Genomic DNA, 14,361 nt, shown 5'->3' with positions numbered 1-14,361 from the left:
CATTTCTCCTTGCAACTCTCTCCTGCCCCCTCCCCACCCACCTCTAGTCTATCCAGAAAATCTATTCTGTTTCCTCTTTCCAGGAAGATCCATGTGTCTCCTCATGGAGCCCTCCCTGTTAATTAGCCTTTCTCAGTCTGTGGATTGTAGAATGAATATCCTTTACTTTACAGCCAATATCCACTTAGAAGGGAGTTAATAGTATGTTTGTCTTTTTGGGTCTCAGTTAACTCACTGAGAATAAATTTTTTTTCTAGTTCCATCCATTTGTCCAGCAAGTTTTATGATTTCCTTGTTTTAATAACTGAGTAACACACCATTGTATCAATATTGCACATTTTCTTTTCTTTCTTTTTTTTTTTTTTTTTTTTTTTTTTTTGATTTTTTGAGACAGGGTTTCTCTGTGTAGCTTTGCGCCTTTCCTGGAACTCACTTGGTAGCCCAGGCTGGCCTCGAACTCACAGAGATCCGCCTGGCTCTGCCTCCCTGAGTGCTGGGATTAAAGGCGTGGGCCACCACCGCCCGGCTTTTTTAAAATTTTTTTTTTTTGCACATTTTCTTGATCAACTCTGTGGTTGAGGGACATCTATGCTGTTTCCAGTTTCTGGCTATTAGGAATAAAGCTGCAGTGAACATAGCTGAGCTTGTTTCCCTGTGGTAGGGTGGAGCATCCTTTGGCTAGATGCCCAAGAGTGGTATAGCGGCATCTTGGGGCTGATCTACACTCAATATTCTGAGCAACTGCCATTTTGATTTTCACAGTGGCTATACAAGTTTGTAAAAGTTATTTCCCATACATGAACCAGATACATGTTGTCAGCTCATGCCATTTTGAGGTCTTAGAGTTTTTCAGTGACTTGCATTTTTTTCTGCCTTTTCTTACTATCCTGAATGGAATTTTATTTTTGTTCTTTTGTTATGTAGCCCAGGCTGTCCACCAATTCATGGCAGTTTTCCTCCCAACTTTTGAGTGCTGCAAATCTATGTCTTGTAGTCCTCTGAATAATTGAAAGTTAGTGTCCGATCCGAAGAACTATGTTCACTGCTTCTTGTAGAATTAGATAGGAAAGTGGAGCATCCAGTATTTTTATTTTCTCTGTCTTGTCTTCAGTGCCTACAGTTCACTCTTCCATCTCTTGCATTCTGTTGGTGATGCTTGCCTCTGTAGTTCCTGTTTGCAGTCCTAAACTTTTAATTGCCAGAATTCCCTCAATTTGCATTTTCTTTTTGCTTCTATTTCTATTTTCAGGTTTTGAACAATTTGATCCATTTCCTTCAATTGTTTGTTTCCTTTTTCTTGGTTTTATTTGAAGGAATTTATTCATTTCCTCCAATAACCATTGTGTGTGTTTTCCTGGCTTTCTTTCAGGGATTTATTCCTTTCCTTTTTAAGGACCTCCATTATCTTCATATAGTTGGCATTAAAGTCATTCTTTGTGTTGCAAGTGTGTGGGAATATTCAGGGCCTGCTGTGATTGAGCCCAGGAAAGCTGGGCTCTAGTGGACACATTAAGCCTTGGCTGTTATTATGTTCCTGTGCTGGCTTCTAGGCATCTGAGTTTGGGATGATTCTAGGTCTGGGTTTGTCCTTATTGGGTATGTGTATGTTCCTTGGTTTCTGTTTCATCTCTGGATCTTGAGATAGTGTGATGACTGTGTGTCACCTGATTTATTGGCCTGCTCTGCTGGTGTGTTCACAGGGAATGCCTGCTGGTGTTGGTGGCTGGGATGAAGCAACGAGTGTGGGGAGAGAGATTTAGAGAGGATGGTCTGTGGGATCCACAGGATATGTGGACAGGGAGTGGGAAGGGAGGCTTCAGCTGGTGATCTGTTCCAGCACTAGAGACAAGTCTCTGGGGATTGGGTCTGGGAGAAGAGAGCACACCTCTGTCTTTTATGTTTTTCCTACCACATCTTCCACAATGACCCCTGAGACTTAGGAGGGGATTGAGCTATATCTGTGGCTTTAAGACTGAGCATTCCCCAGTTGTTTATTCTCTGCACCTTGGCCAGATACGTGTCACCATGTCAATCATAGTCTAGTTGAGGGATGGGAGGTCCTTTCAGCTGTCAATATAATGGTAAGTTGTTTTAAGTCAGTTTAATGCTATGTCCACTTAGTAGCATAATAGTAATACATTCTTCCCTAAGGCTTGTGCCTTATCTATTTTTAGGTTCTTAGTCTGATAATCATGCCGGGTATGTGTTTCTTGCTGTGGAGAGGGACTCAGATACAGTCAGGAAGTCATTGCTTACTCCTATGATATTTGTGTTACTGTCGCAGCAGTGGGCAGCTCTTGCCAGGTCAGTCATTACTGCAGCTTGAAGTGTTTGTAGTTTGGCACGGGTGATGATTACTTGTCTCTTCCAGTAACTTGCATAACACCTTCCAGCACTGTGAAAGCAAGTCAGTAAGGATAAAGCTTCTGCTTCTTTACCCCTTTGATTTTGCCATGCTCTATGGCTCAAACATATGGTGTCTTTGGCAATCAAGTCTTACCATCAAGTTCTGTAGGATAACCAAGAGCAATTTGGTGTAATGTTGGAGGAGTCTTTGGGATCTAATTGCCAAGAACTCCCAAAGAAGTAACTCATACATGGCAGAGTTTTTATTTGTTACCCTCTGGTGTTTTGTAGGGATAATGCTCTTTTTCAGAGTAACTCCATTTTAATTCTGTCTCTCTCTCCTCTCTCCTTATTTTACCCTTTCCATGTGTTTGTTTGTGTTTCTCTGCATGTGAGTATATGTTAGTGATATTAATGTATCGTAATTTCCATGTTTTTTAAAATGTTATTTATTTGTATTTTATGTATGACTTCTCTGCGTGTATACCTGTATGCCAGAGGAAGATATCAGATCCTGTTATAGATGATTGTGAACCACCATGTATTTGCTGGAAATTGAACCCACGATGTCTGGAAGAACACCCAGTGTTCTTGACCTGTGAGCCATCTCTCCAGCTTTCCATATGTTTTTCAAAAGGTCTTTTGTTTTATTTATTTCTTTCCCTTCTCCCTCTGATGACCTACTTCAAGTCCTCTTGTATAATATTAGAAGGATGATCCTTAATACTATACATCCCAGGGGCTCAGGAGAGTAAACTGCAAAAGGCGAGGACTATTTTGGGGAAATAAAATCTCAGCACACGAAGCTCTATAGCCCACTTGCTTTAATTCCTCTGTTATAACATCCTATTTACATAGCTTCAGTTCTGTTTCCATACCTAGCTCCTTTCTTGACTGATTTCTCTATATATTTATCTACCCCTCCCTCTAATTTCTATCTTAATTCTCTTGTCTTAATTCTGCCTCATCTAGGTTCTTTTCCACACATTCTCTCTGGTCAAAATCCTCTTTTCCCCCCTCAGTTCTTCTCCTGTAAGTTCTCTACATTCCCCCCAAGTCTCCCAGAAATCCAATTATAAACCCAAGCAATAGCAATCCTCTGGCAGAGAAGGCCACCAGGCTTGAATTCTATGGGGTCATAAAGGTAGGTAAGAATTTTCCTCAGGTAGAGACTGTCAGGCCTTTTACAACCCAAAATGGGAGTGGTAAAAGAAGAGGTCAACTGAGTGCTAATGACCGGTTAGTGTATGAAAAAGGGGATTCATGTGCTCAGTCGACATTCCGAGAAGTGGTTAGGTAAGAAGTTTGGGGTCGCCAGGCGGGGGGGGGCGCACTACTTTAATCCCAGCACTCAGGAGGCAGAGGCAAGTGGATGGATCTCTGTGAGTTCCAGGCCAGCCTGAGCTACAGAGTGAGTTCCAGGACAGGCACCAAAGCTACACAGAGATACTCTGTCTCAAAAAACCAAGAGAGAGAGAAGAGATTAGGGCTCTGTAGCATTAGTAAGGCTGTAAAAAAGGAGGGTCCAAACTAAATTGTGTAAAGCTATTGCTTAAGTTCCACCTGACCTAGGTGGTATCTCCTTGTGGAATTTACCTGTAATCAGGAGACTAGCATGTGGTGGTCTGGATTGTTATTTCTTTTAGTCCTTGAAAGTGGCTAAGGGAGATATCTGATTCCAGTGCTGAAAGGGGAGAAATGGATGGGCTGGGGCAGGAGCGGGGAAGGAAACCTTTCCTGAGGCTGTTCTCCAAATACTTTGAATGTATATGTCCAAATAGTGATCAGTCCACACTGTTAGCACTTCTTAGGGAAAAAATTAATAGCGAACGCTATGATGGCACACATGATTTTCATAACAGAAGACAGCTAAATAACACCAAATGCTCCTTGGAATTGGGCTTCCTCTGAAGGAATTCCTTGATCCCTTTAGGTAGTGGCTCTGCCCTAACCAGCTGAGTTCTTAGGATATATTCCTGCGACCTGTAGCACAGTCCCCCATCCCACTTTACCCCCCCCATGCCATTGCACCCTTTTAATCTCTGCATTCTATGTATTCTCTATTCATATTCCTTCCCATGGAATTTTACTGATTTCATGAACATTATTGGTATTACCATTGAAAAACATAGCTGAAGATTTAACACCAACCTCCACAGGGACAGAGGTTGTCATTTGCATTTGTCCAATAGCTAAGTATATAAAACACTTTTAATCATTTGTCAGCCATTTGTATTTTATTTTCCCTATGTATTTCTGTGGCCTAAGATTAATATTTAAAATATAAACACCTAAGAACTTCTTTCTCCTTCCTCTTTCTAGTCACTTCATTCCCCATACTTACTACATCTTAAATTGGTTATCTCTTTTTTTTTGTTATTATTATTGCATATAGATTTATATTTCTAGGCACATAAATATTTAAATATAAGCTGCTAAGTCTATTTGGTCTTTCATGTATGTATATGATGTCAGGGCAGACCACTTTGTTTTGGACAACCAACTAGAAGGCTCAAGCCTGGAAAAGAATAGTACTCTATCTCTATAGTTATTAGATTCCTGTAGAATTTTGTCTAGGGATAGGACTCCTTAGACTCCTCCCCCCAAAACCTTATGTTAACATGTCTACTGTCTATGTTTCTTCCTTCACCTGAAATCTTGCAGGGCTAGGTAGGGTCTGTCTACCCTGCCAGCTCTGCCTTTGGCTTCCCAACAGCTGTAGAATACCTTCTCTGCAGGAGTAGGTCTTCACTTCCAGGACCTTGTGGTTTCCATGGATTGCCTCTCTACTGTCTCCACTGACCTTGATATTAGAGCAGCTCTCCAGTTTAGCTGCCATACACTCCCCATTCTGTCTCATTCGTAAGGGTTTAGGTTACCACAGGATTCCCAGTCCTCAGGAGTGAGGTAAAAGGAATGTCTGGAAGGGCATTTCAGGCTTACTGTGTAGCTGGGTTGTTGGGCCCTGCTATCTTCTCCTTTTCTTGCTCCTTCCATTTTTCATCCCAAATTTCCCCTCCCGTTTTTTTCTTTCTGCCTGCCAGCCCCACCAATCCTTTCCTGTCAATCTATTGACAATTCAGGTCTTTATTAGACCAATTAGGTAGTTTAGACAGGCAAAGCATCAAAGCTTTATAGATTTAAACAACTGCAGCATAAAAGAATGTAACAAATCTTTGCATTAAAAGAAATGTTCAACAGCATATACAAATTAACCCATATTAAAATAGTATTCCACGCCGGGCAGTGGTGGTGCACGCCTTTAATCCCAGCACTCGGGAGGCAGAGCCAGGTGGATCTCTGTGAGTTCGAGGCCAGCCTGGGCTACCATGTGAGTCCCAGGAAAGGTGCAAAGCTACACAGAGAAACGCTGTCTCAGAGAGAAAAAAAAAAGTATTCCACAACATTTCTTCTTTTTTGGTAAATAAAAATGAATAGTTTTAACTTTAACACAGTAAAAGTATACACAACAAAAACAGTTATCAGTCGGTCGGTGGTGGCGCATGCCTTTAATCACATCACTTGGGAAGCAGAGGCAGAGCTTCATTCATATCTTGAATTTTAGAATTTGGCAGAGGGTATCATTCTCTTTCTCAGGATGGCATGTATTCATGACATTAATACTGTCTGAGCCTTTTGAGTCATTGGATTGCAGATACATCACCTTCCTGCCTGGTGTGTTTGTCTTAAAAATTTAAATGATATTGCGTATTTTCTTGTTTGTATGGATATGTACCACATGGGTACCTGTCCTCATAGTGATCAAGAGACAGTCTCAAAAGTCCTGAACTTGGGATAATGCATAGTTGTGATCCTGCAAGTGAGTGCTGGCAATTGAGTTCACTTATATGCAAGATCAGCAAGAGCTCTTTACTACTTAGCCATCTCTACTGCCCTATCTTGATCAATTATGATTAACATTATATTGCTAATGTTTTCATCTGTCCATATGTTTAAATATGCAGTGCCTTTTAGTCAAATCTATTGATGTTTTTGTAAGTTTCAATAGGGGCACTTTAAGCTTCTAGAAGATAAATACAGAACTCTTTGTAGAAACATTAGCAAAAAACTCTGAGTTCTTTATATATTTTTTGTGTGTTTCACTGATTTTTGAATGGGAGTCTTTACATATACTTCTGACTGTCCTGGAACTGGCTGCATAGACTAGGCTGGCACTCAGCTCTGAGGCAGATATACCTGCCTTGGATTTGAGTGGACTGGTTAAAGGTATGAGCCAATATACCCAACTTGTTCATCTTATTTTTATTTTTTGTAGTTAGTAATTGTTCATACAATTTCTCTCATGTGTACTGTGTACTGTGGATCTGTTTACTTGTCTGTCTATGTTTTTTAATAGGCATTTCTCTTGCAAGATGATATCCCATTCACAGGGTACAGAAATGACAGAGGTGAACCTCCTATTCAGTTTCCTTCCAAAGGGACTTGGTGATTACATTATAATGTCTATATCATGGAATAAGTTTGGGGAGTACAAGAATTATATGATTATACTGTCAAAGAACTATATATTTATAATGTTACCAGTATTATACTTTGTGTTGTACACATGTATGGCATGTTTTAGAATGCAGTGACCTATGATGATGTACATATCGACTTTACTTCGGGAGAGTGGGCTTTGCTGGATTCTTCTCAGAAGAAGCTCTACAAAGATGTTATGCTGGAGACTTACAGGAACCTCACTACCATAGGTAAGAGTGAATTTTTCTTCATATTCTAAAATAAGGAGACAGGTGTTCCTTGTTTTTTGATGCTCTTCTATAGTTTCATTAGAAAGAGGAGTGAGGAGAATAAATCAGGCATGGCTCTAAGGTTCACTGAAGATAGTTACTTAAATTTTCCATAATTTTCAATAATATATCATACATTTTTTGGTACTATATTTTAGGGTACAGTTGGGAAGACCATAATATTGAAGAACATTGTCAAAGTTCTAGAAGACATGGAAGGTAATTATGATGTGCAAGCTGATACAAATGTGCCTCCAAAGAAATGTAATGTGTCCTGTAAGCTTTAAACAAAAGCAACAGTGTAAATAAGCACAGTTTCATGTGCAATGATGATTACTAAATTCTCACAGAACCATATACCTCAATTTCAGGTAGGCAAATTGCATTTGCAAAGCATTTTTTAAAGAAAGAAGACAAGGAAACAATGCTTTAACAGATATTACCATTTGAACCATAGCTCCATGAGAGCTATGGTGTAGAACTGCCAATCTATTTAGTTTCATACTACTCATATTACAAATGGTATGCTGAAGAGGTAATAAGTATGTCTCCATACCTTTTTAATGGCCAAATAGTCCATAGTAACGCTAGTGTTAGTCATGTGCTTGTTGTGACTGTGCTAAGTTTAATGAGTAGGACACTTAAAATGAAGAGTCGAGGGACATTTGTTGTGGAGAAACCTTGATCCCTATACCACATTTCTATGTGGAATAAAAAATCAAACTGTGAATTCAATGCGGAAACCTTTTGTTATTCTTCCTTTACTAGGTCCATCATATGTTACTTTGGATATGAGCCATATGAGCACAGGTATATGGACAGATGTAATATGCCTCTCAGAAACATTAGAAGATATGTAGCATTCCCCATGTTGAGTATAACTGTTGAATTTGATTCAAGTATACAAGTAATTGGTTTTCCAGCTTCATTGTTAATACATCCACAAACTCACACTGCAGAAAAGCCCTGTGAATACTAGGACTGTGTAAATATTTCTGTTTGTTTTAGTTCGACTAGTAAATGTAGTATTACTCAAAGTATAGGAAAATTTATGAACGCAATAAGGGTGATAAAACTCTGAGTTTTTCCAGTTCTCTTCAAATATATGAAAAATCTAATATAGAAAAGAGACTCAGTAAATGTGAACCATGTAATAAAGGATCTTACCATTACAGGTATTTTCAAAGATGCAAAACAACCCTTAATGAAGGGGAACAACATGAGTGTAAACACAGTGATAAATCCTAAAGATCATATTCCTTTTTACAATTGGACCTAATTGTAAAATTAATTCATACAGATATGAAGATTCAACCCTGTATTGAATATTGTAAAGCCCTTACATGTGCCAATTATCTTTGTAGGCATGAAAGAGGTCATACTGGAGAGAAACTTGTGTATACTAAATGTGATAAAACTTTGGCACATGACAGTCATCTTCAAAGAACACATACTGGAGAGAAACCCTATGAATGTAATCTTTGTGGTAAAGCCTTTGCACGTCAGGATGCTCTTCAAATGCATAAAAGAACACATACTGGAGGGAAACCCTATGAATGCAATGAATGTGGTAAAGCCTTCACTCGTAAAAATACTCTTGATATCCATAAAAGAACACATACTGGAGAGAAACCCTATGAATGTAATCAATGTGGTAAAGCCTTTGCACTACACCGTCATCTTCGAAGCCATGAAAGAACACATACTGGAGAGAAACCCTATGAATGTAATCTTTGTGGCAAAGCCTTTGCATGGCACAGTTCTCTTAAAGTCCATAAAAGAACACATACTGGAGAGAAACCCTATGAATGTAATCTTTGTGGTAAAGCCTTTGCAACAGACAGTACTCTAAAACACCATAAAACAACACATACTGGAGAAAAACCCTATGAATGTAATCAATGTGGAAAAGCCTTTGCACATCAGGATGCTCTTCAATCGCATAAAAGAACACATACTGGAGAGAAACCCTATGAATGCAATGAATGTGGTAAAGCCTTCACTCATAAAAGTACTCTTGAAATTCTTATAAGCACACATACTGGAGAGAAACCCTATATATGCAATCAATGTCGTAAAGCCTTTGCACATCACAAGGATTTCAAAAGGCATAAAAGAACACATACTGGAGAGAAACCCTATGAATGCAATGAATGTGGTAAAGCCTTCCTTTATAAATATAGTCTTGAAGTCCATAAAAGAACACATACTGGAGAGAAACCCTATGAATGTGATCAATGTGGTAAAGCCTTTGTATGTCACAATAATCTCAAGATACATAAAAGAACCCATACTGGAGAGAAACCCTATGAATGTAATCAATGTCGTAAAGCCTTTGCACGACACTACCATCTTCAAAGGCATAAAAGAACACATACTGGAGAGAAACCCTATGAATGCAATCAATGTGGTAAAGCCTTCACTGAAAGAAATGTTCTTCAAGTGCATAAAAGAACACATACTGGAGAGAAACCCTATGAATGCAATGAATGTGGTAAAGCCTTCACTCAAAGAAATGTTCTTCAATTGCATAAAAGAACACATACTGGAGAGAAACCCTATGAATGCAATCAATGTGGTAAAGCCTTCACTTGTAAAAATACTCTTGAAATCCATAAAAGAACACATACTGGAGAGAAACCCTATGAATGCAATCAGTGTGGTAAAGCCTTTGCGAACCACCGTAATCTTCAAAGACATAAAAGTTTGCATACTGGAGAGAAACCCTATGAATGTAATCTTTGTGGTAAAGCCTATTCTCATCACAGTTATCTCCAAATTCATAAAAGAGCACATCCTGGAGAGAAAACCTGTAAATGAAATTAATGTTGTAAAGACTTTTCACGTCACAGTTCTCTCCAAAAACATTAAAGAACACATACTGGAGAGAAACCCTATGAATGTAATCAATGTGGTAAAGCCTTTGTACGTCACAACGGTCTCCAAATACATAAAAGTACACATACTGGAGAGAGACCCTATGAATGTAATCAATGTCATAAAGCCTTTGTACGACACTACCATCTTCAAAGGCATTAAAGGACATATACTGGAGAGAAACCCTATGAATGCAATCAATGTGGTAAAGCCTTTGCACATCACAAGGATTTCCTAATACATAAAAGAACACATACTGGAGAGAAACCCTATGAATGCAATGAATGTGATAAAGCCTTCACTCATAAAAATACTCTTGAAATCCATAAAAGAACATATACTGGAGAGAAACCCTATGAATGTAATCAATGTGGTAAAGCCTTTGTTTGACACAACCATCTTCAAGGGCATAAAAGAACACATACTGGATTGGAACCCTGTAAATGTAATCAATGAGGTAAAGCCTTTACTTGTAACAATGCTCTTGAAATGCATAAAAGAACACATAGTGGAGAGAAACCCTATGAATGTAATCAGTGTGGTAAAGGCTTTGGCTGTATGAGTAGTCTTTGAAATCATGAGAAAAATTCATACTGCAGACAAACCCTAAAAATATAGTTAGTGTAGTAAAGTTATGCACTTTATAGAGGAGTAGATCTTTTTGAGTGTAATCTATCTGTTAGAGCCTTTGCATATTATAGAGACTTTGAGTACTTGTTGGAAGTACTTATAAAATATTTGATAACATCTTTATCCAAGACACTTGCATTCAACTACTCAAGAGTATTTATGCTGTAGAAAATAATTTGACAGTGACAGCAATCTTTTCAAGCTTTATGATGTCCATTTTTATATTGTTTACCCCCGCAGATCATGGAAAAATATGATTTATAAAACCCTATTTGTAGGGTAAAATGGCCGCCTAAAGAAAGACACTGTGGGGCTGGAGAGATGGCTCAGAGGATAAGAGCACTGACTGCTCCTCCATAGGTCCTGAGTTCAATTCCCAGCAACCACATGGTGGCTCATAACCATCTGTAATGAGATCTGGTGCCCTCTTCTGGCCTGCAGTCATACATTCTGGATACATAATAAATAAATAAATCTTAAAAAAAAATACTTTAGTCTAACTTTAAAGAAATAAAAGATGGTGTCCTATTATGAAAAAAAAAAAAAAAAGAAAGACACTGTGATTCTGAAACCTGAATCAGTGAAAGACACACACTTTGGCCGTGAATCCAGAGCCTAAGAAACACACTCTACCCCTGACCAAGTGAGCATGAAACCAACCAATCCCTAAGCACAAAATCAACTGTCACTGAGGACAAAATCCAGCCTATCTCTGAGTTTCTTCAATTTCAGGGATTGAAATCTGACCACTTCTCATGCTGAGAAATCTCCCTGAAAAAACTCGGACCTAAGAAGCCCCATGTAAGTGTTGTGCCTGTTCAGTTTTGAGCTGCCTTTTTCCACCCCGGGAGAGGGAACCACCCTCCTGGATTCCCCCTCCCAAATGAATCTCTTGAATAAGTTTTGGATGAAGAATTTCTTTTGCCAGAGCTGAGTAGAATCTCTGCTCAGGAATTCCCTAGTTGGAGCAGAGCAGAGAATCAATGGACACCTCTACTGGGAACCTTCCTAGTGGAGTGGAGCAGAGAAGCACATGGCAGCTCTGCTTGGAATGTCTCTGGGAGTAGAGCAGAGAAGCAACAGATACCTCTGCTGGGAAACTCCATTAAGGGAGGAGAGCAGAGTTGACATCTATTCCCCAGAGCCAGAACGAACTGCTACATTCCTTCTGGGTTTCCCCATCAGTGAAGCAGAGAAGTAACAATCTGGTCCAGAATTCAGAAGAAATGGACAACTCTGCTGGGAAACACTTTGTGGAGTGCAACAGAGAAGTGATGGACAAATCTCCTGTGAAACTCCCTTAGGGAAGTGGAGCAGAGCAGCAATGGATATCTCCACTGGATATATCTTAGCAGAGTGGTGAGGAACCCTGCTGTAATGGCTCCCTCTCAGAGAGGAGCAGGATTACCACATACTGAGGGGAAACCATTCCCCACTGGGACATAGCTTTGGGTGTAGCCTGACTTCTGGGACAGTCAGTATTTCTTACTCCTCACTGCTTTGGTTATCCAGGTTACCTTTCTTTTCAGATCTGTAGGTATCCAGGGAACCCTTCCTCCACAGCTTGTGGTATAGCCTGACTTCCCAATAATCAGAATACCTTTCTCCTCACACTTGTAGATATCCAGGATACTTTCCTTTCACAGCTGTAGGTATAGCCTGACTTCTGACAGTCAGGGTATCTTTCTCTCCAGAGCTGGAACTCTCATACTATATATTTCGATGTTAATGTAACTCTTTTAGATTTTATATTTTTCTTAAATTACATTAAATAATTAAGGTGTAAAACTTGATGGATTTGTATCAGTTACTTTTCTGTTATTATAATATAATGTCTATGTCAATTTATAAGAGTTAAATTTGGCTCTTGGTTCCAGAGGAATACAAGATGACCATGAAATTGGCATGGCAACAAATGCCAGACATGGCAGCTAAAGCAGGAGGCTAAGAACTCACTTCCTTAACCTGCAGCACCAAGTAGAGAGTTGGAACTGGAAATGGTGTGTGGATGTAAATTCTCAAAGCCTACCCCTACTGACAGCAGGGCAGCATTTTCTAAATCTTCCCAAATGATACCACCAACTTAGAAGGGTTGATTTCTCTGGCTTCAAGTCTACATGTTTGTTTTCTGTTACATGAACCAATTCATGCTGACGAAAAGCTCTGAAAGTAATCCGTTAGATACCTCAACACCTGTGTTATAGGAAAAAATGCTTAGAATAGAAAAACTTTCATCAGTTAATAATTGTTTGTTTAAAGAGTTGTTTTAATTTTAATTATGTGGTGTCAGTATATATCTGTGTACGTATGTGAATGTGCATGCTGGTACCCAATAATGTTAGAGCCTTGGATCTAATTTTAGCAAGAATCACAGGAAGTTGTCAAAAACCAGACTTAGGACCTGGGAATGAACTTTTCCTAACTGTCTGTCGATGTCTCTAGCCCTGTAAATATTTTAAAGCCTATTTATGTCACTTTGAAGTCAGGAAATTGGAACCAACTCATACAAGAGAAAACCCCTATTCATGTAAATGATTTGGTAAAGCCTTTAGACATCACAGTTTTCCATGGCTTCAAGAAAAAAATCTTGTTTCATTTATAGTTCATCATAGCCTTGAAAGAGGTAAATTACTTCCTATGTTCACTCAAGACTATTGGTACAGACCACTTCATTATGGTTTCTATTTTGAAACATTTGAGGTAGAAACTAAAGTGTGCCATGTGTGGCAAATCCATTTAGTGAAGTTTATTTTGGGTTTCCTAAAGTCTTCAGTGGCTTTTGTTCATCTTTTATTGTGCTTTTGCTTAGTGATATGTATTTTTATGCTGTAATGTATAGAATGGGATCCTCATCTAAATGGTCCATTTTTTATTTAAATATCATGCAGTGTGTGATCATACTTTTTAAGTAAGAGTGTCTGTGGAAGGATGGTGGATTGTTGCTCCTCATTTTGTTTTTCATATTTTCACAAATTCCCTTGAGATTTTCTTGTTTCTTATTCAGCCTGGCTTGGATGTCAGTAATGATTCAAGGACATATTTGAACTTATGGGGAGGGGAAACATTATCCAGGAGTGCTTTACTCAATAAACCTGGGCTTTATCTGAAAAAAAAAAAGGGTGTTGTATTGTAATAGTTGATATGATATAAAATCACACTTATTTAGTGCATGTTCTGATGCATTTGGGCATATTACCTACACCCTCACCTCCTCATTACAACAAAACAAAAGAGTAAATCATGTTATATAGACATTTTCTTTTTATTTATGTGTTCATATGAGTCTACAGTATACAGACTTCTCATAAAATGACAGAATTGCCATGGATCCCAGCAGTTTTCTCAGTATATTTTCCATGGAGTTAATATTAAGAAGTGTCACAATTCTCCGGCTCATGGCAGTTATATTCATGGTGGCCTAATATGAAAACACACTTTTACTCGTTAAATTCAAGTTTGGAGCCTCAGAGATTTTGGGCTAAATGAATAAGATGAAAGCAGTGGTTAAAGGATTATACACTTATAAAGGAGTCTCACAGTCAGTGCTGTTTGGGTCTGAAACAGCATATAATTCCAGCTTAGGCCCTATCGACCCACTTCTTTCTCTCATCAGATTTTCTGATTTAACTCTTGCTGCACTCTCATTTATCAAATGGATATGAGAGCTCCAGCATCTTGTCTACACTAGGGGTATCACTGGAGTATGAAAGGCAGACAGAACACAAAATCTACTGAAAGAAATCACCTCTGAAAATTT

General features: G+C 38.8%; 1 protein-coding gene across 1 annotated transcript; it reads left to right on the top strand.

Moving 5' to 3' along the window:
• The first annotated feature begins 5,558 nt into the window (after positions 1 to 5,558).
• On the top strand, positions 5,559 to 10,055 carry LOC143273346 (uncharacterized). The gene is made up of 4 exons (XM_076572309.1): positions 5,559 to 6,755; positions 6,932 to 7,058; positions 7,256 to 7,316; positions 8,462 to 10,055. Exons 1-4 carry the CDS (start codon positions 6,690 to 6,692, stop codon positions 9,915 to 9,917), a joined length of 1,710 nt encoding a protein of 569 aa, XP_076428424.1. The 5' UTR covers positions 5,559 to 6,689; the 3' UTR covers positions 9,918 to 10,055.
• The last annotated feature ends 4,306 nt before the right edge of the window (positions 10,056 to 14,361 follow it).

The sequence above is a fragment of the Peromyscus maniculatus genome, chromosome 5, assembly GCF_049852395.1.
Source record: "Peromyscus maniculatus bairdii isolate BWxNUB_F1_BW_parent chromosome 5, HU_Pman_BW_mat_3.1, whole genome shotgun sequence".
Taxonomy (NCBI): Eukaryota; Metazoa; Chordata; class Mammalia; order Rodentia; family Cricetidae; genus Peromyscus; species Peromyscus maniculatus.
This window is presented reverse-complemented; position numbering and strand designations above follow the sequence as displayed.